General features: G+C 36.1%; 1 protein-coding gene across 5 annotated transcripts in view; it reads right to left on the bottom strand.

Moving 5' to 3' along the window:
* ccdc18 (coiled-coil domain containing 18) overlaps positions 1-22,503 on the bottom strand; it is a 45,731-nt gene that overhangs the window by 950 nt on the left and 22,278 nt on the right. For 4 of the 5 annotated variants that reach the window (XM_008109167.3, XM_062979533.1, XM_062979532.1 and 1 more), the window contains 11 exons: positions 22,101-22,217; positions 21,105-21,272; positions 19,032-19,174; positions 18,558-18,721; positions 17,401-17,614; positions 15,770-15,869; positions 14,300-14,416; positions 14,001-14,144; positions 3,157-3,360; positions 1,365-1,502; positions 580-768 (listed from right to left, as the gene is read on the bottom strand). In XM_008109167.3, the coding sequence (XP_008107374.2) occupies positions 580-768; positions 1,365-1,502; positions 3,157-3,360; positions 14,001-14,144; positions 14,300-14,416; positions 15,770-15,869; positions 17,401-17,614; positions 18,558-18,721; positions 19,032-19,174; positions 21,105-21,272; positions 22,101-22,217 (1,698 nt within the window). The remainder of the gene's footprint in view (positions 1-579; positions 769-1,364; positions 1,503-3,156; positions 3,361-14,000; positions 14,145-14,299; positions 14,417-15,769; positions 15,870-17,400; positions 17,615-18,557; positions 18,722-19,031; positions 19,175-21,104; positions 21,273-22,100; positions 22,218-22,503) is intronic. The other variant, XM_062979534.1, reaches the window with a different exon arrangement.

Genomic DNA, 22,503 nt, shown 5'->3' with positions numbered 1-22,503 from the left:
TCTGCTGACAACAACCACTGAGCAAAGAAGAGGAAATGACAGTTGATTATTAATTTATTAGCAAAATCAAGATTCTGTGTTAACACAGTGGTTTTCTAACTGAAAATCTATCCATCTATCTAGCCTTAAAAATACTTCAAATACTTGTGAAATCAAGATATATATATATTCTCTATATCTCAAAAACTAGAGCTAATAGGGGAAACCGATGCCATTTTGGAATCAGCATGTCAATTATACTCAGAAACAGGGTGAATGTTTGAAGCACCAAAATGTGTGTTGGCCAGTGTTTTCAACAAAATGTTAAAAAAGGGTAATTTATCATATTAAACTTAGCAAATTTAACCTACATTACATATGACACTACTTTAGCAACTCCTTGCCCCATGTTACTAGATGTAACTCTGAAAACAAGGAAACGCTGAACACAAAGTCCATATTGCTTATTCTAGAATCTAAATATTACTGGGTAAATATGGAAAACATTTAAATAACTTTCTTAATTAATCAATAAAAACAAAGACAAATAATTTCACAATTTCTCCTTATAGAAGATTGAACATTGCCATATTAACTCACTTTGGAAAGCAGAGCTTCATTTGCTGCTTGAATAATTTCATTTTTGGATTGAAGCTGTTGCTGCAGATTATAGACGGTCCCTTGAGCTTCATCAAGTTCCAACTTCAGCTGCTGCAGTTGTTCATGAACATGCTGAGATTTACTTATGGATTCCTTCAGTTTTATCTTCTGGGCTTCATTGGAGACTCTCTGAAAATGTAAGAATATAATGAACACAATTTACACATCCTAACTGATATGAGACCCAGTACAAATCTCACTGTAGTAACTCAGCAATGCCCAAACATTTGCTAATATGGGTTGTTGTGTGTTTTCCGGGCTTTATGGCCATGTTCCAGAAGTATTTTCTCCTGACGTTTTGGCCACATCTATGGCAGACATCCTCAGAGGATGCCTTCCATGGGCATGGGTGAAACGTCAGGAGAGAATACATCTGAAACATGGCCATACAGCCCGGAAAACACACAACAACCCTGTGATTCTGGCCATGAAAGCCTTCGACAACACATTTGCTAATATCTCAAGTACTGAGGCCCAAGCCAAGCTATCAAATGTTGTCATTAGCTTGTTGGTAGTTGTGCTTAATATTCAGAAGGGAAAATGAACAATGCAGCTGTCCTCTATTTGTAATGTTAAAGAGACACATTCTCTTTTAAATGAGAGTAAAACTTGTGAGCAGTTTCTAAAGGCAAAAGAAAAGCCTCAATTAGCAGCTTCTCACACAAAACGTTTGTTCTTCCACAAAACAATGCATCAGAAATGCATAAAAACAATTTTGCTTTCACCTCTGATGTATAAGATTGCCTTAGTGATTGTATTTCTGTGGAAAGCTTCTGAATTTCAGCTTTCATTCTTGCTTCTAACTGTGTCTCTCGTGCCTGAGCTGCTCCTAGTTGTTCTGCCAAATGATTTCCACGACTCTCCTGGAAGAAAATTGTGGAACAATGAATTTCAGAGATTATCATTTCATGTAGATGGCATTTTACCTTAATGAAAATAAAAGAAAGTGCATTCCATAATGTACATTCATCCTGTGGTTTCAAATAACAGTACACCACCAACAATTTTATACAAGAAATCTAAGAGAAACGAGTACTTCAAAGGATATTTCATGTCTCTCCAAGGAGGTAGAATATAATAGACCACACCTGGAATACTGCGTCCAATTCTGGGCACCACAGTTGAAGGGAGATGTTGACAAGCTGGAAAGCGTCCAGAGGAGGGCAACTAAAATGATTAAGTGTCTGGAGAACAAGCCCTATGAGGAGCGCCTTAAAGAGCTTGGCATGTTTAGCCTGCAGAAGAGAAGGCTGAGAGGAGACATGATAGCCATGTACAAATACGTGAAGGGAAGTCATAAGGAGGAGGGAGCAAGCTTGTTTTCTGCTGCCCTGCAGACTAGGACACGGAACAATGGCTTCAAACTACAGGAAAGGAGATTCCACCTGAACATCAGGAAGAACTTCCTCACTGTGAGGGCTGTTCGACAGTGGAACTCTCTCCCCCGGGCTGTGGTGGAGGCTCCTTCCTTGGAGGCTTTTAAGCAGAGGCTGGATGGCCATCTGTCGGGGGTGCTTTGAATGCGATTTCCTGCTTCTTGGCAGGGGGTTGGACTGGATGGCCCATGAGGTCTCTTCCAACTCTACTATTCTATGATTCTAATAGATTGACTGATAGGAAAAGTTGAGAAAAATAAAAATAGATCCTGGGCAGGCCCTGTTCCAAGAGTGCTAAATGTAATGATGGAGTGTAGTTCTCGAGATTTGTTTGTGATTTTTGTTGATGTTGTTCTTGTTGTTTTGTTGGACTGTGACTACTTTGGCTGCCCCTTTTCTGGCCTAAAAAGACTAAAAAATGTGATTCTACTTCTAAATATATTTTGCTGTTTAACATAAAATTCCAGTTTTACAAAGAAGGGAACTTCCAAAAAGGGTTTCTTTTCTGGCCCTTCAGTAGTCCATGCAGGGGCAGAAAACTGGATTCAAATCCACCAAAGTTGTGCAGTTGTGTTTTAATGTGCACTGCCCATGCTCCTAAAACCCTTGGGCTACCCTTCATAAGGAGACACCTGTAAAGAATACTGTAGGATGCCCACATTTGCAGGCTATGTTACTATTCAAAACAAAGCACATATTAGATTATTATTTCACTTTCACAAGAAATTAAACTGATAACAAGCAAATTAAAGTTGCTATGGGAAAAATAAAAAATTGTACCCAGAAAAAAAGATTTTTAGCACCACTGTTTGTCTCCAATTAAAATCTGTAATGACTTGCAACACTTAGAAGCACACTAATGAGAGAGGAAAGTTCAAGTGAGAAGCCACGAGTATTCAAGTTTCAGTTTTTTTATAATCCCAGGAAGAACTGAAGGAAAGTAGCTTTTTTCTGGTTAATCTGAGGAAACCCTTATCCCAAACTAATTGCAATTGTGATAATGGAGAAGGGGCAGATCAATGACACACAATGTCCAGTAGGCCTCTAAAGCAGCCCAAGGCAGGCACTAAGAATCCATTAAACTCATCCTCCACTGGATCAATTATTTTCATGTGAAAATATTTTTTAAAAATGTGATTACTTTTTCAAGACAGAGCTGGTTTACTTCTTCCAGTTCAAGAGAGATTCTGTCCACATCTCTCTGAGCCTGAGCCTGTTGACGGCGGCTCTCCAATAGCTCTATGTGGATGTGTTTCATTTGTTCACGTTCTACTCTCAACTGCTGGCCCAAATCAAGCGTTTCTTTGTACTGTTCAGCAATGCACTTGTCTTGTTCTTTCATCTTCTAAGAGAAGCAAAACATTCATATAAATAAAACAAAACAGCTTTGTTTTTCTTTCCTCTTTATCAATAGTAATTTCCATTGTCATATACAGTAGAGTCGTACTTATCCAACATAAACGGGCCAGCAGAACATTGGATAAGCAAATATGTTGGATATTAAGGAGGGATCAAGGAAAAATCTATTAAACATCAAATTAGGTTATTATTTTACAAATGAAGCACCAAAACATCATGTTATACAACAAATTTGACAGAAAAAGTAGTTCAATACGCAGTAATGATATGTAGTAATTACTGTATTTACGAATTTAGTACCAAAATATCACAATGTATTGAAAACATTGACTACAAAAATGTGTTGGATAATCCAGAACGTTGGATAAGTGAATGTTGGATAAGTGAGACTCTACTGTAATACAAATCCTATTGTGTATAAAAACAGATAGCACTGTTTTCCCTTAAGGACAGGTACCATGCACATTCATTGATTAGAATCCACTTTGGATGCTGTGTGGTATATGCAGCCCATCTGTCATTGTTGTCAGAAGTGGCCAAGCAAACCAGTGATGGTTTAATATGGAGCAACAAGCCCCTTGGTTGTAGATGACACACTAAATGAAGGATGATATCCCCACATTCCATTTTGAACCCTCTGACATTTAGCATAACACAAAGAGTCTTTTCCTACTCCTTTCTCCCTCAGGAAGGAAAGGAGTCACTTGGTCCTGCCCATCTACAACTGTAATGATAGTGTGAACATTTACAACCACTGTGGAACTTCAGTGGCTGTCACCCCCAAATACTGGGAAGCTGCATATGACTGAGCTTAAATACTCATGTCTCCTTTGTCCATAAGTTTGCATTTGCAATTGTATTAAAGCTGGGGGGGGGGGGTTGTATGCAGCAAGGTTGTTCACAGAAAGTTAGTATTTGTCAGAAGCCCACTTATGTCTTCTCTGAGAAAATACCAGAGCAGTCTTTGTAAGGAAGTCCAAATGTGAAAGAAATTTGTAGTGACTACGTATTTGCAAAAGATTTTTGATAGATGTAATTAACTCCTGTAGTGAAATTCTAAAAAAAAAAATCCTTATTCAAGTTACAGGTACAGTAGAGTCTCACTTATCCAACATAAACGGGCTGGCAGAATGTTGGATAAGCAAATATGTTGGATAATAAGGAGGCATTAAGGAAAAGCCTATTAAACATCAAATTAGGTTATGATTTTACAAATGAAGCACCAAAACATCATGTTAGACAACAAATTTGGCAGAAAAAGTAGTTCTATACGCAGTAATGCTATGTAGTAATTACTGTATTTATGAATTTAGCACCAAAATATCACGATATATTGAAAACATTGACTCCAAAAATGCGTTGGATAATCCAGAATGTTGGATAAGCAAGTGTTGGATAAGTGAGACTCTACTGTAATAGAACTTAATTTTAAAATTGGAATTCAGCAATTTTGGACAGGAAATCTATCTCTGAATATCTGCTTTTTTCTTTCCAGACATGTTTAATTCAATTTAAAAAATGTTCCAGGAGCATACATTTGTGTAGTCACTTTTACATATGGTCTTTAATGTAATAATCATAGTGTATGCTTCTTACATTCTATTCCCTTTATCTAAGGGCGCAGCAGATTAAACTGCTGAGATGCTGAATTCGCTGACCGAAAGGTCGGCGGTTCGAATCCGGGGAGCAGGGTTAGCTCCCGCTGTTCGTTTCAACTTCTGCCAACCTAGCAGTTCGAAAACATGCAACTGTCAGTAGATCAATAGGTGCTGCCCTGGCGGGAATGTAATGGCGCTCCATGCAGTCATGTTGGCCACATAATCTTGAAGGTGTCTACGGACAATGCCGGATCTTCGGCTTAGAAATGGAGATGAGCACCAACCCCCAGTCAGACACGAGTAGACTTAATGTGAGGAGAAAAACTTTACCTTTACCTATACCATTCCAGAGAAATGTTTTGTGTGATAGATTAAATTAATTAAGGCTTACAAAAATCTCTCTATATAAAATGGTTATGAAATTTCGGCCTAGGACAAAACAACAAAACTACACATCCCAGAAACACTAAACTTGGCAGCACAACCCCTCATCCATGCCTCTAGGTTCAAACAACAAAAAGAAAAATAAAGTCCTAATTAGAGGTAGAGGATTAACTGTTTTTAGCCAATTACTGCCAGTTACAAGGCTAAGCTCTGCCCACTTGGTCTCCTAGCAACCTACTCAGCCCAGGGGACAGGCACAGTTCGGCCTCACTTAGGCCTCTTCCACGCTGCCTATAAGATACAGATTATCTGATTTTAACTGGATTATATGGCAGTGTAGACTCAAGTCCCTTCCACACAGCTATATTACCCATTTATAATCTTATATTATCTGCTTTGAACTGGATTATCTTGAGTCCACACTGCCAGATAATTCACTTCAGTGTGCATTTTATACAGCTGTGTAGAAGGGGCCTCATATAATCCAGTTCTAAGCAGATAATATAAGATTATAAATGGGCAGACTGCGTTGGATAATCCAGAACACTGGATAAGCGAATGTTGGATAAGTGAGATTGTACTGTAATATGAAATAATTACTGTGGTAATCCAGTCCAACCCAGCTCTGCCATTGGACGATACAATCCAAGCACGCCCAACAGATGGCCACCTAGCCTCTCAATAAATAATAATAATAATAATAATAATAAGAAGAAGAAGAAGAATATCATACAATACTAAGGTTAGCAAATACCCCTAAGGTATTGACTTCCGGTGCGCAGGCATGGCGGCGAGATAGGCACTTTAGATCTCTCCGGAGGGTGCCAGCTGAAACCGGGCGACTGGGTAGAGCAATAGCTCCCTCCACCTCATGGATTAAGGTGAGGTGGACAGCGGAAACCGGGGGTCAGCCGACGGACCCAGAAGGGGCCCATTCCTCAAGAGTGGGCTCCAAAAGGGACCCGGCAAAAGACCCATTGGTTAAGGCGGGTCGCGGTGGAAAGCGCGCGGGGGAGAAATCCCCAGCAGGAATTGCCGACCGGGCGCATTGTTTTAACGGAAAAATGATGAAACGACAAATGAAACTTAAGATCTAACTAAGGGGCATCGTAACGGGGGTTAGCTCTCTGGAGAATAAGAAGAGAGTAGGAAGAAGACTTGCCTTCCTGGAGGGGGGGAAAGCTGTGGAGAAGTAAAGCACATAGCGTATGTGCTTACCTGCTTTCCTGCTTAGTGCTATGGCAGAAACTAATCAATCTTAAGGATCGGAAAGGAAAGGAAAAGAAAAAGACTTAAAGGCCAAGGCTAAGGCTAAGGCTAAGGACTAAAAAGGCTAAAAATAAACAACAAATCAAAGCTAGGAAGATGGCGGAGTACTGACCTTGGGGGAAGATAAGATAAGAGCCCTCCTTCTTGTAAACAAAGCGAGGTGCAGCGGAAAGCCCCGGTGGAAGAAACCGGAAACAACGCAGAAGGGAAACCACGTGAGAGGGGAGAGGGAAAGGACGCGACGTGAAGAAGGGCAGAAGAAGCTCAGACGAGGGGAAGACAGAAAGGGCGGAAGTAAAAGGAAAGAACAGAAGAAACCCACAAAGAAGAGGCAGGAAACGCCAGCAGGATTGAGAGGAGGAAAAAAAAAGAGAAGGGGAGAAGCGGAGAAGGTGAATCTCCGAAAGGTAAAGTGGGAAAAAAAAAATTCTGGGTAGGGAAGAAGGAGAGACTAAGGAAAGACTAAAGTTTAAATAAATAATAGAAATAGGAGTTGGGAATTTCCCAAAAGAAACGGCAAGATAGCAAAGACAAAGGTCCCCCAAGGGGAAATAGAGGAAAGAAAGAAAGACCAATAATAAAGAGATACAAAGAGATATAAAGACACAAGTAAGCGGAGGAAAGTGAGGAAAGTATAACAGGAAACTTGGGGAACTGTACGACTAAAGTGAAACTACCAAAAAGAGGGAAGACTTATAGGGGCGGATAGACAAAATAAGCAACTGTATAAGAAAGCATACACGAGTGGAAATTTTGCCTAACTAACCTTATTGATATTCAAATTAATTATTACTAGCACGAAAAGAATATTTGAAGAAAAATAAATAAATAAAATACTCAGAGAACAAGATGGCAACATTTAAATTTAAATCAGACAGAGAAATAAAAGACTCAAGAGGTGCAATTAGAAGACCATCCCTGAATGAGGAAATGAACCTGAAGGATATGATGAAAGACATGATGAGAGAGATTCAGAAAATTCAGGAGAAGCAAGACGTATACCAAAAAATTCAACAGGAACAAATGTCGGATTTTAAAAAGGAGATTAAAGAAGAATTGGGGATAATGAAGAGCGAGATTACAACATTACAACAGGAAATAAAGGATCTGAAAAATGAAAAGAAAGAGAAAAATAAACGCAAAGAAAAGAAAAGAAAAATAAACGCAAAACAAGAAGCCATGGAGGCAAGAGAGTTGGAACATCAATTAAGAATGAGAAATATACCGGAAGAGCCAGGAGAAAACATAAGAGAGAAAGGAATAGAGATACTAATGAAACTTCTGGACTGCTCCGAACAGGAGATACAAGTACAAATGGACAGAACGTACAGGATTAACACAAATTTCTCAAGAAGAAACAAAACGCCGAGAGACGTGATAGTACACCTTACAAAGAAAATTGCAAGAGATGAAATATTGAGAATAAATAACAAAAAACAGATATTCTACAAAGAGACAAAAATAGCGATATTGAAGGAAGTACCAAATACAATAATAAATAGAAGGAAAAAATATACCTTCCTGACAGAGGAATTGAAGCAACAGAAGGCGAGATACAGGTGGGAAAGAGAAGAAGGATTAATGACAACGTATAAAGGTCAAAGGTATTGGATCACAACAGAAGAAAGAGCCCGAGAATTTTACAACACAATAAGAAAGGAGAAGGATGAAGAGTCTGAAAGGAAACAAAAAGAGAAGAAAAAACCAAAGAGACAACGTATAGAGTCACCCGAAAAAGATGATTTGGCCATAAAAGAATGCAGACTGAACCTAAGGGAAAACATGGAATCTACGAATCTAGGAAAAGTGGAAGAAAGACAGGCGGAAGAGGAACAAGAGGATAGAATGAGAGAAGAAGAGGAGGAAGAGGAAGAGACAGAAGCAGTGGGTGATAAGGACGAAGATAAATATGAGTGAACTTAAAATCTATTCAAACAATATTAACGGACTAAATTCGGCAACAAAAAGGAATAAAGTATTTAATGAGCTAAAGAAAAAAAGATACCAGATTATTGCTCTCCAAGAAACCCACATAAACCAAAAACACGTTAAATATCTGGAGGAAAAAAAACTGGGACAATGCTTTTATGCCTCGGCATTAGAAAAAAAAAGGGGGTAGTGATGTATGTAGAAAGGAGAATACCAGCTAAATTAGCTTTTAAGGATGAGGAGGGTAGATTCGTAGGAGTAAAAATAACGATTCAGGGAATAGATATGTTAATATGTAACATATATGCACCTAATGGAGCAAAGTCAGCATTCACAGAAAAACTAAAAGGCAGTATTAATGATCAAGAATATGAACATTTAGTATTAATAGGAGACTTCAACGGTGTAGTAGAGGGGGAAATAGATAGGAGTAAAGTAGCGAAGAAAGGGAAAAGTAAAAATAATATAGGAAATTTACCAAAAACAATGATGAACATGATGAAGGAATTAAACATTCAGGATAGCTGGAGAATAAAAAATGAAGGAGTAAGGGATTTTACTTTTTTCTCGACCAGACACCAAAGCTGGTCGAGAATCGATATGGCGTGGGTGTCAAAGTCCTTAATGCCAAAAATAAGAAAAACAGTGATATTGCCAAGGTTAGATTCAGACCATTGCCCATTAGAATTAGAGATATTCTACAAAAAAAAAAAAGAATGGAGGTGGAGGTTAGATGAAAATCTATTGAAGAAAGAGGAAGATATTGAAAGAATAAGGAAAGTAATACAAGAATATTTCGAGATAAATGACACAACAGAGATAGACCTATTTACATTGTGGGAAGCAAGCAAAGTAGTAGTAAGAGGGAGATTTATTCAACAAAAAGCAATTAAAAAGAAGGAAAGATTAAAAAAAATGAACAAGATAATTGAAGAAATAAAAAAGGAAGAAACTAGGTTAAAATCAAACCCAAGAAACAAGGATATCCAGAGGAACATAGAAATCTTACAAAAACAAAGGGAATATTTGATAATGGAGGAAAGGGCTAATAAACTGAAATTTATAAAGCAAGATTTCTTTCAAAATGCAAATAAACCGGGAAGATGGATGTCTAATAGAATTAAGGAAAGAAAGGAAAGTAAATATGTAACAAAAATAAAAGAAGGGGACAAAATATATACAAAGGAGGAAGACATAAAAACCCAATTCCAAAAGTTTTACGAAACACTCTACCAAAAAGAACAAATAGACGAGGAGAAAATAATGAAATACATAGAAGAGAGAAAAGTGACAAAAATCTCAGAAAAACAAAGAGAGGAACTAAATAGTGAAATTACAGAGCAGGAGATAAAGAAGGCCATACAAAATTTGAAACCTAATAAGGCCCCAGGCCCAGATGGGCTAACAGCAGTATATTATAAAACCTTCGGCCAAGAGCTAATACCATACTTGAAAAAAATTATGAATAGGATTAGAGAAGTTGCAAAAATGCCGGAAACATGGAAACAAGCAAACATATGTACAATACATAAAGAAAATTCGGACCCAGAAAAAATTAAAAATTACAGGCCAATTTCACTATTAAATTTGGATTACAAAATTTTTAGCAATATAATAGCGGAAAGATTTAAAAACTTTTTTAAAAACTGGATAAAAGAAGAACAAACGGGGTTTTTGCCCAATAGACACCAAAGAGAAAATGTAAGAACCATTATTGACTTGATTGAATATTATGAAATAAAAAATAAAAAAAAAAGTTCTTTTATTGGCCCTCGACGCTGAGAAAGCTTTCGACAATGTAAATTGGTCCTTTTTCAAATTATTAATAAGGGAAATGGATATAGGTTATTATTTCCAAAATACAATTGATGCAATATACACCTCACAAAAGGCAAAAATTCTAATTAACGACCGAGAAACGAAAGATATAAATATAGAGAAAGGAACTAGGCAAGGCTGCCCCTTATCACCATTAATATTCATTTTGACATTGGAGATACTATTAAACAGAATAAGGGAGGAAGAAGAACTGAAAGGAGCAAAAATACAGAATTATGAATACAAAATCAGAGCCTTTGCGGATGATATTATATGTGTAATAGAAGACCCTGACACAAAATTAGGAAAATGGCTAGAGATAATAAGAGAATTCGGAGCAGTAGCAGGATTTAAAATAAATTTGGAAAAAACGAAAGCAATTACCAAAAATATAACAAAGAAGGAACAAGAAACTTTAATGAAAAAATGGAATATCCAAATCGCCCCCAAAATAAAATATCTAGGAATAATTATAACCCAGAAAAACTCTCAGCTACTTGAAAATAACTACCTAACAAAGTGGAAAGAGATGAAGAAGGAAATGGAGATTTGGGGGAAGTTAAAACTGTCACTGTTAGGTAGAATAGCATGTGTAAAAATGAGTATTTTACCAAAAATGATATTCCTATTTCAGAATCTGCCGATAATTAGAAATCAAAAGACCCTTAAAGAGTGGAACAGGGACATAATGAAATTTATATGGCAAAAAAAGAAACCGAGAATAAAGCTGAAATATATGATCCAGGAAAAGAACAGGGGTGGATTAGCAACACCAGACTTAAAACTTTATTTTGAAGCATCGGCTCTAATGTGGGCACGAGATTGGACAAAATTAGAAAATAATAAATTGCTAAATTTGGAAGGAATAAATTTAAGATTGGGATGGCACGCATACCTATGGTATGGGAAATCCAAAATTGAGAAAGAATTTAATAATCACTTTATACGCTCAGCAATTCTTAAAATTTGGGAAAAATACAAAAAGAAATTATATGACAAAACACCTTTATGGGTCTCTCCCCTAGAAGCATCGCAGAGAAGACTACTGGGATGGCACAACTGGCCAAATTATAAAGAATTATTAGTAAAACAGAATGGAGAATGGGAAATGAGACCCCAACAGGAATTGAGAGAAATAAATAAAAAGATTTCCTGGTATCAGATATGGCAGGTAAAAGAACATTTTAAGACAGACAAACAAGTAGGATTTGAGGAGCAAAATACATTTTGGGAAAAAATAACACAAACAGACAGAAAAATAATAACAAAAATCTATAAAAAATTAGTAGAATGGGAAACAGAAAAAGAGGAGGAAAAATCACATATGACCAGATGGAATGAAAATATAGGCAGGAAGATTAGGAAAGAAGAATGGGAAGGAATCTGGAGGGAGAAACTGAAATATAGCTATGCAACAGATCTAAAGGAGAATTGGATTAAGATGGCCTATAGATGGCACATGACACCACAAAAATTAGGAAAATGTTATAAAAAATTGCTGGAAGTGTGAGAAGATTGAGGGTACATACTACCATATGTGGTGGGGATGTGAAAAAGCCAAGATATATTGGAAGAAAATTAGGGGAGACATAGAAAAGATATTAGAGATAAAACTGCCAATGAAACCGGAAATATGGTTACTAGGAATAACGGAACAAAAACTAGAAAAAAATAAAGATAAATTATTATTTCTGCTAACGACGGCAGCAAGGATATGCTATGCGAGGATTTGGAAGAATCCTGAAATCCCTAAAGAAGAAGAATGGTTGAAAAAAATACAAGATATAAAAAATATGGATAGGCTTACTTTCCTTCTATCAAAAAGTAAGGGAAATCCAATAAAAGAAACAAATTGGGACAATGTAACAAAATACCTAGAAAGAAAGATAAAACAATCAAAATAAATATAAAAATAAATAAAACAGCAAGACTATAGAATAAAAATGGAAAGACAAGAGACATATATAAAAGAAAATAAATAAATAAATAAATAAATAGATAGATAAATAAATAAACAAAAACAAAGATAATATAAGAAGCAAAGGAAGTCAGGATAAAATGAAAACTAAGAAGGGAAATATTAAAAAACAGAAGATGAAAAAGGAAACCCCCCATCATGAATGGATGAAAGACGGGAAGGAAGGACTCCAGAGAAACGAAATGAAACAAGGAAAAGATTGAAGAATGAAAAGGAAGGGAATCTCCAGGAAGATGCCCAGAAGTCCAATTTATTTTATATATATTCTCTATTCTCCTTTTTCTTTCTTTTTTCTTTCTTTTCTCTTTCTCTTTCTTTTTTTTCTTCTTTCTTCTTTTTCCTTTTCTATCTCACTATTAATCATGCTTATTATCTTATATCTATATTTTAATATGTAAATGGAAAATTTAATAAAGATTATTTAAAAAAAGAAAAGAAATAATTACTGTGGTAATCCAGTCCAACCCAGCTCTGCCATTGGACGATACAATCCAAGCACGCCCAACAGATGGCCACCTAGCCTCTCAATAAATAATAATAATAATAATAATAATAATAAGAAGAAGAAGAAGAAGAAGAAGAAGAAGAATATCATACAATCCTAAGGTTAGCAAATACCCCTAAGGATCATCCAGTTCAACTTCCTTATATCATGCAGGAGGACACAATCCAACCACTCCTGACAGATGGCTATCCAATATCTGCACAATAATAATACACATCGAATCATAGCATCAGACAGTTAGGAGACATCCCTAAAGGCCATCCAGTCCAACCCAATTCTGCCATGCAGGACACAATCCAAGCACTCCCAACAGATGGCCAGCCAGCCTCTCAATACTAATACTAATAATAATAACAACATCATCATACAATCCTAAGGTTTGGAGTGACCCCTAAGGATAATCCAGATCAACTTCCTTCTACCATGCAGGAGGACACAATCCAAGCACTCCTGACAGATGGCCATCCAGCCTCTACATAATAATGATGATGATGAAGATGATGATAATAATAATAATAATAATAATAATAGAAGCATAGACTCCAAGAGTTTGGAGAGACCCCTAAGGGCCATCAGCAGGACACAATCCAAGCATTCACAACACATGGACAACGTATAAATACTATACAATACTACACAGGGACATAGACCCCCTCTACCCTCACCACTTTCACAGTACACAAACAACCAAATGCATACTGAACATAAAGACAATCATACAACAGACATTCAATACCACCACTACCTCAACAATTTATCACCAACACCACCAGACAACACCACAGCAACGCGTGGCCGGGCACAGCTAGTATTTAGTATTTTTTTTAGTCTTTAGTGAGCCATAGGACTCTTTGCTCATTTTGACACAGTAATTGAACTCTACAGGTTTTTTTAAAAGTGTATCTCTTTGTTCTCTGAATAATTACTTTGAAAACATGCACGGATTAGTGAAACATACACAGTTAGACTGTAATCCTATGTTAAAGTATTTGAGTGACAGTACTGGTGAACTTAATTATTTTGAGGAGACATGCAAATGATTATGCTGTTAAATACCTCATACAAAAGGACAAAATGTGTCTTCTTTCTTTTATTGCTCAGTGATTAGATAAGAGACAGAAAAATGTACACTTAGAAAGACTTACTTTTTCAATATCTGTTATTCTTTGCTGCTTTCTTTCAGTTTCTTTTTTAAGACGGCTTATTTCTTGATCTTGCTGGAGTAAGTTAAACTCTTTCTCACTGATTTCATTTTTTGAATGCTCTAGCTTGCTTTCTAAACTCTCAATCTGATAAGATATAAACCACAAGATAAATTATTAAGAAAATGTGTATTTTAGAAGTTTCAACAACCTCCACTTAATAGCTTATGTCAAAATGTGGAGTGTGTGAGCTACACAGGCTCACTGTTTCAATTGTTTGTATAAATATTTTGAATAAATACCTGTTTATTACATTCCTTGATCTGCAACTCTGCTTTTTCCAAAGCTTCTTCCAATTTAGTAATTTTTTGTTCCAGTTCTTCCCTGTGTTCACGAACTGACATATCCAACTGAGTGACCTTAAACATAAGAAAGGAAGAAAAAAAGAAAGCCAAAATGCCAACCAAAAACAAATGTGAGAAGAAAACTAGCATCAATTATGGAATTACATACCAGTTAAATAGTTACAACTTGTACTTCAAAAAACCTGGTATACCTCAGTTAACAAAATCAATGTGCTCCTGGTATGACTTCTTTAACAGAAAACTTAGCACCAGAGGCAGAAATAACATGGAACAAATAGGGATAGGTTCCTTCACCACAAAAAAGAAGAGCAGTTCTAATTGTTTCGGCAAAGTTTTTATTCAAAATTAAAAATATGCCCATGTGAAATGAAGCATCTGGGTTAGATAAACTTTGGAAAAATACATCAAAACATTTTGTACCCTCTGTAGACCACCTGAAGGCTTCTTCCAAAATGCATCAAGGGATAATTTGTCATTTCAACAGCATCCACTTTTCTTATTTCCAATTTGATGAACACACCTATAGATCTATGATTTTCTAACATGCTAGTGGGAGCTGGTGAGGCAGGCATATTTCCTCCTCTCTTTTTTCTTTATTTTGCTGTTCATGCCTCTCAGTAAGGGGTTATGGATTCAGCTGCTATTTTGCTAGGCTTAGGCAAGCCCACACAGCTATAAAAGGATTGGCTAAAGTAGAATCAAATTCTTTCCCAGCTGAAGCTTTATTGTATTGTTAAGTGTAGACAGACTGCTGCAACCGGACAGCACGAGCCTGTATTCCTCCAGCCCTCCTGCACCATCTTGCCAATGCTGATGCTACGAAAAAAACTTCCAGCATGAGAGAAGATGAGAAAGAAAACAGGGCTCGGCTGGTATTTAAAAAAGACTTGTAAAAAGGGACTTTGTTGGAGGCTTTGTTATGTGAGGTATGACTGACCACCAACTGCAGTAAATCTTGCCAATAGAAATGCTGACAGTTTGAAGCCTGGGTCAGAGTGAGCTCCTGGCCTTTAGCCCAGCTTCTGCCTACCTAGCTGTTCGAAAGCAAAATGTGAATAGATAAATAGGGACCGCTTAAAAGCGGAGAGGTATTTAAAAGTGGGGAGGATGTTTATGAACAAAGCTCTTCAGCAGGGAGATGGAGCAACAGCACCCCCGTGGCCGGAATCGAGTGCAAGCCTCCAAGATGCCAAAGATAGCAAACGCCTATATATACCTCCATCTATGTACAATGGTCTGTCTTGTCTGTGTATAAACGGCACTGAATGTTTGCCGCATATGTATGTTCTGTGATCCGCCTTGAGCCCCCTTAGGTGAGAAGGGCAGAATATAAATACTGTAAATAAATAAATAAATAAATAAATAAAATTATACTAATTAAACAAAATGTTCTAATAAATTTCAAACCTGAGCTGCTCTTTGTTTCAAATCCCAGTTTCTTTCTTTCAATATCTTGTCCATCTCAAGAAGGTCTTGTTTTTTGTCCTCAAGTTCATCCTTGCATTCTCTGGAATTGTAGTTTCAAAATAAAGGTTTTTCCTTTCTTTCTCAGTTCAACAGTATTTACTTTTATGAAAATTAAGACACTATTTAGAAGTCTATTTAGAAAAAAACCAGTCATACCCTATTAAAATTTAATCTCTGATAAAAAGGGAGTGGCACTAAAATCCTTGAAAACTGGCCAGTGGAATTCACTGGGAGTTTCTTTGGGGTAAGGACTAAATAAATTATTCCTGTAAGAAGTGCATAGGCTTGCAATTTCTTGTTTATATGCTTTTGTTTTCTTCTTTATCTGTGGCATCTATAAAATTTAGTCATGCTTCTGATGGATGTCAACTGTTATTCCACTCACAATAGTCCAAGTGAAATCAAAGAAATGATAAACTGGGGCCTTGAGCACTATCTGTTCTCAGCATTACCTTCAGGAAAGGGTAAAATGGCATGTGGGACTAGGGAAAATGGCAACATGGGCCTTCTTCCCACCCATATCCCTTTTAGATAAAGGAGATGCCAAAAGGAAAAACAGCTTGGCAATATTCATGTTAGGTTCTATCGAGATAGAAGTGAGCATTCGACAGCACCTTTTTCTGACAACAGCTTTAAAGGAGCAAGTGCCAGACCTTGCTTGCTGTACCGAGGAGTGTATGAAAGGGGAGAAAAAATGAAGACAAGTGGGGCGAGGGAGACAGAAAAGTGCATTCAAACACATTCATTCTCTATTTAAAAATATCAAATCTTTTTGAGTCCTTTCTATCTCGTGTTTTGCTAGCTGTTTTCTCATTGCTAATGCTTTTATATAGAATAATCAGCTGCACTTTCATCATACAGTCCAAATCGCCTTGCCAGCTCCTAGCACTTTACCCCACACTGGTTCCACTATTCATGTTTGCACAAGTCAGCCCCTCCCATGTAATCCTAAACAGCCCCACTCCCCTGTCTAACTGATATGCTATGTGTTTTATCTTAAAGTTTTAAAATTGTTTGGTTCTTGCTATGTATTTAAATTTTGTAACTTCTACTGTTTTTATGCTTGATTTTATGGCTTTGTCCCCATGTAAGCCGCCCCGAGTACCCTTGGGGAGATGGAGGCGGGATATAAGAAATATATTATTATTATTATTATTATTATTATTATTATTATTATTATTATTATTATTATTATTCCCTGTGGTTCTGGAAACTGGGGGACGACTGAGGTAAGAGGCATGAAATGACTGTGGGAGGGGAAGAGCTGATCACCATCACCAACTCTGTCACAATGTGTTGTTGCTGCCTCCACCACTTTTCCTCAGCTTCCCCTGTCCCTGTTCCAGGCACTTCTTGCTCAAAATGGAATATCGCTTCTGCAAGGGAATATAGCACCCTGCTTAAACGTTCTTTGAATGAAGGGCAAGAATTGTTGGAAGGGGGAGAAGTCCTTGAGAGTTTTGTGTGCAAAGCATAACTCAATTGTAGTGGACTGCTCCTCCATTCCCATCCTGACAATTTCCAATGAATTAATTATATTACCAATGCAGATTAATAATGTGTTTAGTTACCTTAATTCCTCTGTTAAATCTTGGATAGCTGCGTATTTCTCCTCCAAAGACATCTGTGCATTCTGAAACATTTCCCGCAGTTCCTGCAGTTGTCTCAAAGTAGTTTTTAATTCACCAGTGGCATTTTGCATGTCATTCTCTAAAACTTCAATTTTCTGTGCAGCTTCTTTTCGCTGCATCTCACTTGCAAGAAGTTTGTCTTCTAACTCTTTCACTTTTGTGAATATAGAAAGGAAAAAAAGGGATTTAACTTTTAAAAAAGAGCTATATTCAATTTTTTAGCTGTCTTAGAAGTTGGTACTCCAAGGCTATATAAAATTCCAAAGTAAAAAAACCACCAATTCACATAAAGGCTATAAAATATCCAATGTACATACATGTTGGCACACCCACTGGATGCGGAATATTCCAAAATATCACAAAATATCACAAATACGATTTATCACAAACTATGACTGGACTTTCAGTCTGTTTTGTCTTTGGTGACTGCACTGGGCAAGTTTGGAGGCTTTACCTCTTAATGCAAATGAATGATGAAAAAATGTCATTTTGGAGATTTTTTTTATAAAAAAGATAACATCTTTAGCAAAAGACAAGGAATAAATTCTCTGTCATCTAGCAACCGCAACTTGGATTTATTTATTTATTTATTTCCAGCATTTATATCCCATCCTTCTCAGACACACACACACACGGGGGGGGGGGGGAGGGACTCAAGGCGGCTGATCAATTTCTTACCTCCCTAGCAGCTACTAGTTAGTAAAGAAAAACAAACAATGGCTAATCATGTGACCCATGCTGTATAGTTTGCTGCTAACAGCTAATAACCTTTAGAGAGTCACACCTACCATTTTACTCACTTCAGCGTTAAATGATTTTGAAATAATTTACATAAACTGTTACATTTCATCCCCACCTGAATCAACAGAAAGAAGAACCCACAATTTCAACAGTTTATAAGTATGCATGCTTGTTGGAACAAGGCATTTTAGAAAAAATACATACATACATACATACATACATACATACATACATATATATATATATAAATATATATATATAATATTTTTCTATTTCAGTGTAAATGACACAATCTAGTAGAAACATCTTCCATGACCACTCCGGTCATTCACAAAAGGCTTACTAAGAGGCTTAACCTTGTTGTGTCTTTTTATTCAGTTCTGAGGATTTCTGCTCCAAACCCATTTCCATGTGGCCCAGCTGCATTGCTTTAGTGTGACCATCTCGTCTTAAGTGCACCAATTCTTTCTCCATGTCAATTAATTCTTCCTTACACTGATCCATCTCTAATTTTATCTGCCTAAATAAAGAGAAAGAACAACAAATAACCTAAAGGAGGGTATGTTGAACAAATATTATTTTGAGTACTTACCAGGGCATAAATTCTATGGTAAGTTTATAATTTTTATTTCTGACTTGTGTTAGATTGCATTATAACATTTATCTTCTAAAACCTTTTTTCTAGTGATACTAGAAAAATGTCAAGTGTCATGGTTTTTCATTCTGATTGTGTCACAATATTTTAATTTGACAGGATTACATGTAACCTGCAGGCTACACAGACACACATTATTAAAAAACCTTTTCTATAGAAAATGTCCTGAACATACCTGATAGTGCCACTTAGTTCCAATACTTTTTGTCTTTTCATTTCAGCTTCTTCACAGGCTAACTGGAGTTTTTCGTTTGATTTTCTCAGCTCTTCTTCTAAATTTTCCTTCTGCATTTGATATTTTTGTTCTATTTTGGATAACTAAATTAAAAACCAACAGTTTTAATATTTTGGTACAGCTCAATCCCACAGCACCTGGCATAAGTATACTCAACCTTGTGACCTTGCAAAATATTTTTCTTATGGTGAAAGTTTTTTTAAGGACATTTTTTTTTTGGTCGTGAAAGCATTCACCCCAAGCAAATACATAATAGAAACACTTTTGATAGAAATCATAGCTGCAAGTTTTCTTGGGCAAGACTCAGTTTTGTTGTCTGGTTTCTACAATATTTTGCTAGTTGATGACAAAAATTTGTCATAGCTCTGTCATGTTGGATGGGGGCTACTGGTGAACATCCACTAGGAAGTCTTACTACAGATTTTCTTTCATATTGTGATCACCCATATTTAACATTAGTCTCCCACATTTTCTCTCGAGTTGATCATCTAACATCCCTAGCAAATATACAGGGAAAGGAATGGGTTTTTTTCTTTTAATGGGTGTGGAAAATTGAGGGAATAAAAACATTATGCAGAGAATGTAAAAGCCCTTAGAGTAGATATTTTAGATTTGTATGTAGTCAATGTTCAGTGGTTGTAGTGTAGTGTGTTTTTATATTAGAAAATTGATTTCTTCTCTATTTTCTCTTTGTATTTTGTCTTCTGGTTTGTATTCTTTCTTTTTGTGTTAGTTATTTCTGAATAAAATTATGAAAATAAAAAACAACTCTTGTGTTTGGAACATAATTCTTTTTAATAAACAGTTAACAAAATCTCTGACCAGTTATTGTAGAGAACTGTCATTAAATTTACAATTATTAACATGGAGTTAATGGCATGGGGACTGTAGACAGGCAACTTTTTCCTAATCCCATTTGCATAGAGGTAATTAGAACAAATTATATTTTAATGATATCAATTATATTTTTATAATATTTTATTATTTAAATTTAGTATGTTTTAATTTTATTGACAACTTAATTATACGTTAATGTTAACTTCTTAATGTTTTTAGCTATAACCTTTAGGAAACAAGTAAAGACCTGGTTCAGCGAATGACAGAAATATGGAAAGACACCTGGGATTGATGCAAGGCCTAAATGTTTTATGTTGTGTCTATGATTACTATCACAGTTTTATGTTGTGTCTGTGATTGCTATCATAGTTTTATAGTTTTAATGGTTTTATTCTATTGTTATATGTTGTTGATTTGATATTTGATGTTTACATATGTGAGGAATTGAATTTTGCCATTGATTATGCCTTGAACCGCTTAGGTCCCCCCAGTGGTGAGAAACCCGGTATATAAATGCAATAAATAAATACGGTATTTGTATTAATTTATAAGCTACCTTACAACCTGATTTGGGGGGGGGGGGGGAATCAGGCTATACTGTAAATAAAGTTAATTAAAACATGTAATCATAATTATCTGTACTTCCATGTGACAGAAACAATACAAAGCAAACCCAAACCTCATTCAAACTAGTAAAGCATAAAGGTGCTTAAATGGCTGATTGTAAAAAATATATACCAGGAAGTAACACCAAGTGAACACAGGAGGGTGGGTCTAGGTCTTATTCTGAAACTGTGAAACTATAATTATAGGCAAAGAATCTTTACCAAGGTTCAGAAAGCATGGGATGGTAACACTTTCACAATCTTGCATATGCTAGCCTTCCATATCCTTGAGGCCAAAGATAATAAGTAGTGTCACACATTCCCAAAGCTATTTGCGTAAATCCAAAATATGTTCCTCCAGAAATAACTCCTTAGTCATTCTACCATGCAAAATAGCTTTGAAGACTAACTTATACCACAGCATGAACATCTTTTGCTCCTAAAATCTTCACTTGACAAAAGACATATTTCACTGGGCATGTACAAATCAAATATGATTCAAGTAATAGTTTCACAAAAACTTGGAAACCAAAAACATAATCAAAAGTAATTTGAACTCTAAAGAATGCACCTGTTTTTGGAGCTTTACTTGACTGTCTTCTAATTCACTGTTCCTAATAGTTTCCTGATGCAACATTTGCTGTTGGTGTTGGAGTGCCTGCTGCAGAACGTGGTTTTGTTCAGTGGTTGACTGAAGGTTATCATTTTTGATCTTGATGTCTCTCTGCAACCTTTGCACCTGAAAATACGATACGACAAGATATATTTAAACTGAAGTGTATTCACAGTTGCTCTCATTTTGCTATCCTTAAAAAAAAGCAGTCGATTACAGTATATAAATAGTGTTTATCACTGAATTTCAACATGGTGAAATCCAATGCACATACTATATTTCTGGGAAACATACTTTAGAGTGAAATTATGAGGAGATCTAAGAAATATGCATTTATACAAATGTTAAGTTCTGGTTTTCAGAAATATTTGGACACTTTTGTGATATACTTTATCTTCAGTTACCATTTACTATATTGGACTTTTAAGGGCTTCGATGATTGTTTTAATATTTTTGCTTCAAATTATGTTTATTTAAACTATGACCTGTTTAATTAGTTTTTTAATGTGATGCTTGTTGTCTTAACTGTTGATTTTATGATGTTATGCGATTTGCTGGGCTTGGCCCCGTGTGAGCCGCTCCGAGTCCCCGTTGGGGAGATGGAGGCGGCATATAAAAATAAAGTTGTTATTATTATTATTATTATTATTAAGTGTAATGCAGCTGCAGTAAGACGTACATATAGGATGTTTTTTTCTCATAGTTCCTTCTAGTAAAATAGTGCCACGAAGAAATTATGACTGTTATTTTAAATTTTTTAATTGTTTTACTTGAATTTAATGATTTGCTAAATGTCTTTTAACGCTGTATTGTTGTCAAGGCATTGAATAGCTACCTTTTTATGTAAAGCCGCCTTGAGTCCCCTCCGGAGTCGGGCTAGAAATACCATAAACAAACAAACAAATAAATAAATGACAATACCCCAAAAACTAAGAGCAGAAATAGAAAGTTTACCTCTTCAGACTTTTTCTTCAACTGCTTTTCAAATAACAGTTTGTTTTCTTCTAGATGGCTTAAGTATAATGCTAGATCTCCCTTACAGATATCTAATGCTGTCTGTAGTTGTTTGACCTGGTTACATAGAAGACATAAAATAAAAACTGAGAAAATACAAATTGCTCTCTAACACCTAAAATTTTTGAGTATTAAAAACAATTATCAAAAATGTTTATCTGTGTTATGATAACAGATTACTTCTCAAATGTAAAAAATATTTGTTCAGAAATAATATAGGCTGAGATCTTGCATGGGAAAAGAACATAAAATTTTGCCCAAGGGTAACAATTTTTCATCTCCCGCTCTCCCTCCTGCAGGATTCACTGAACAGCTGAAGGGTGTCCAGGTATGTTCCTATAAC

Source organism: Anolis carolinensis, chromosome 4 (assembly GCF_035594765.1).
Source record: "Anolis carolinensis isolate JA03-04 chromosome 4, rAnoCar3.1.pri, whole genome shotgun sequence".
Lineage (NCBI taxonomy): Eukaryota > Metazoa > Chordata > Lepidosauria > Squamata > Dactyloidae > Anolis > Anolis carolinensis.
The sequence above is the reverse complement of the archived record's forward strand: the minus strand, read 5'-3'. Positions and strand labels throughout refer to the sequence as shown.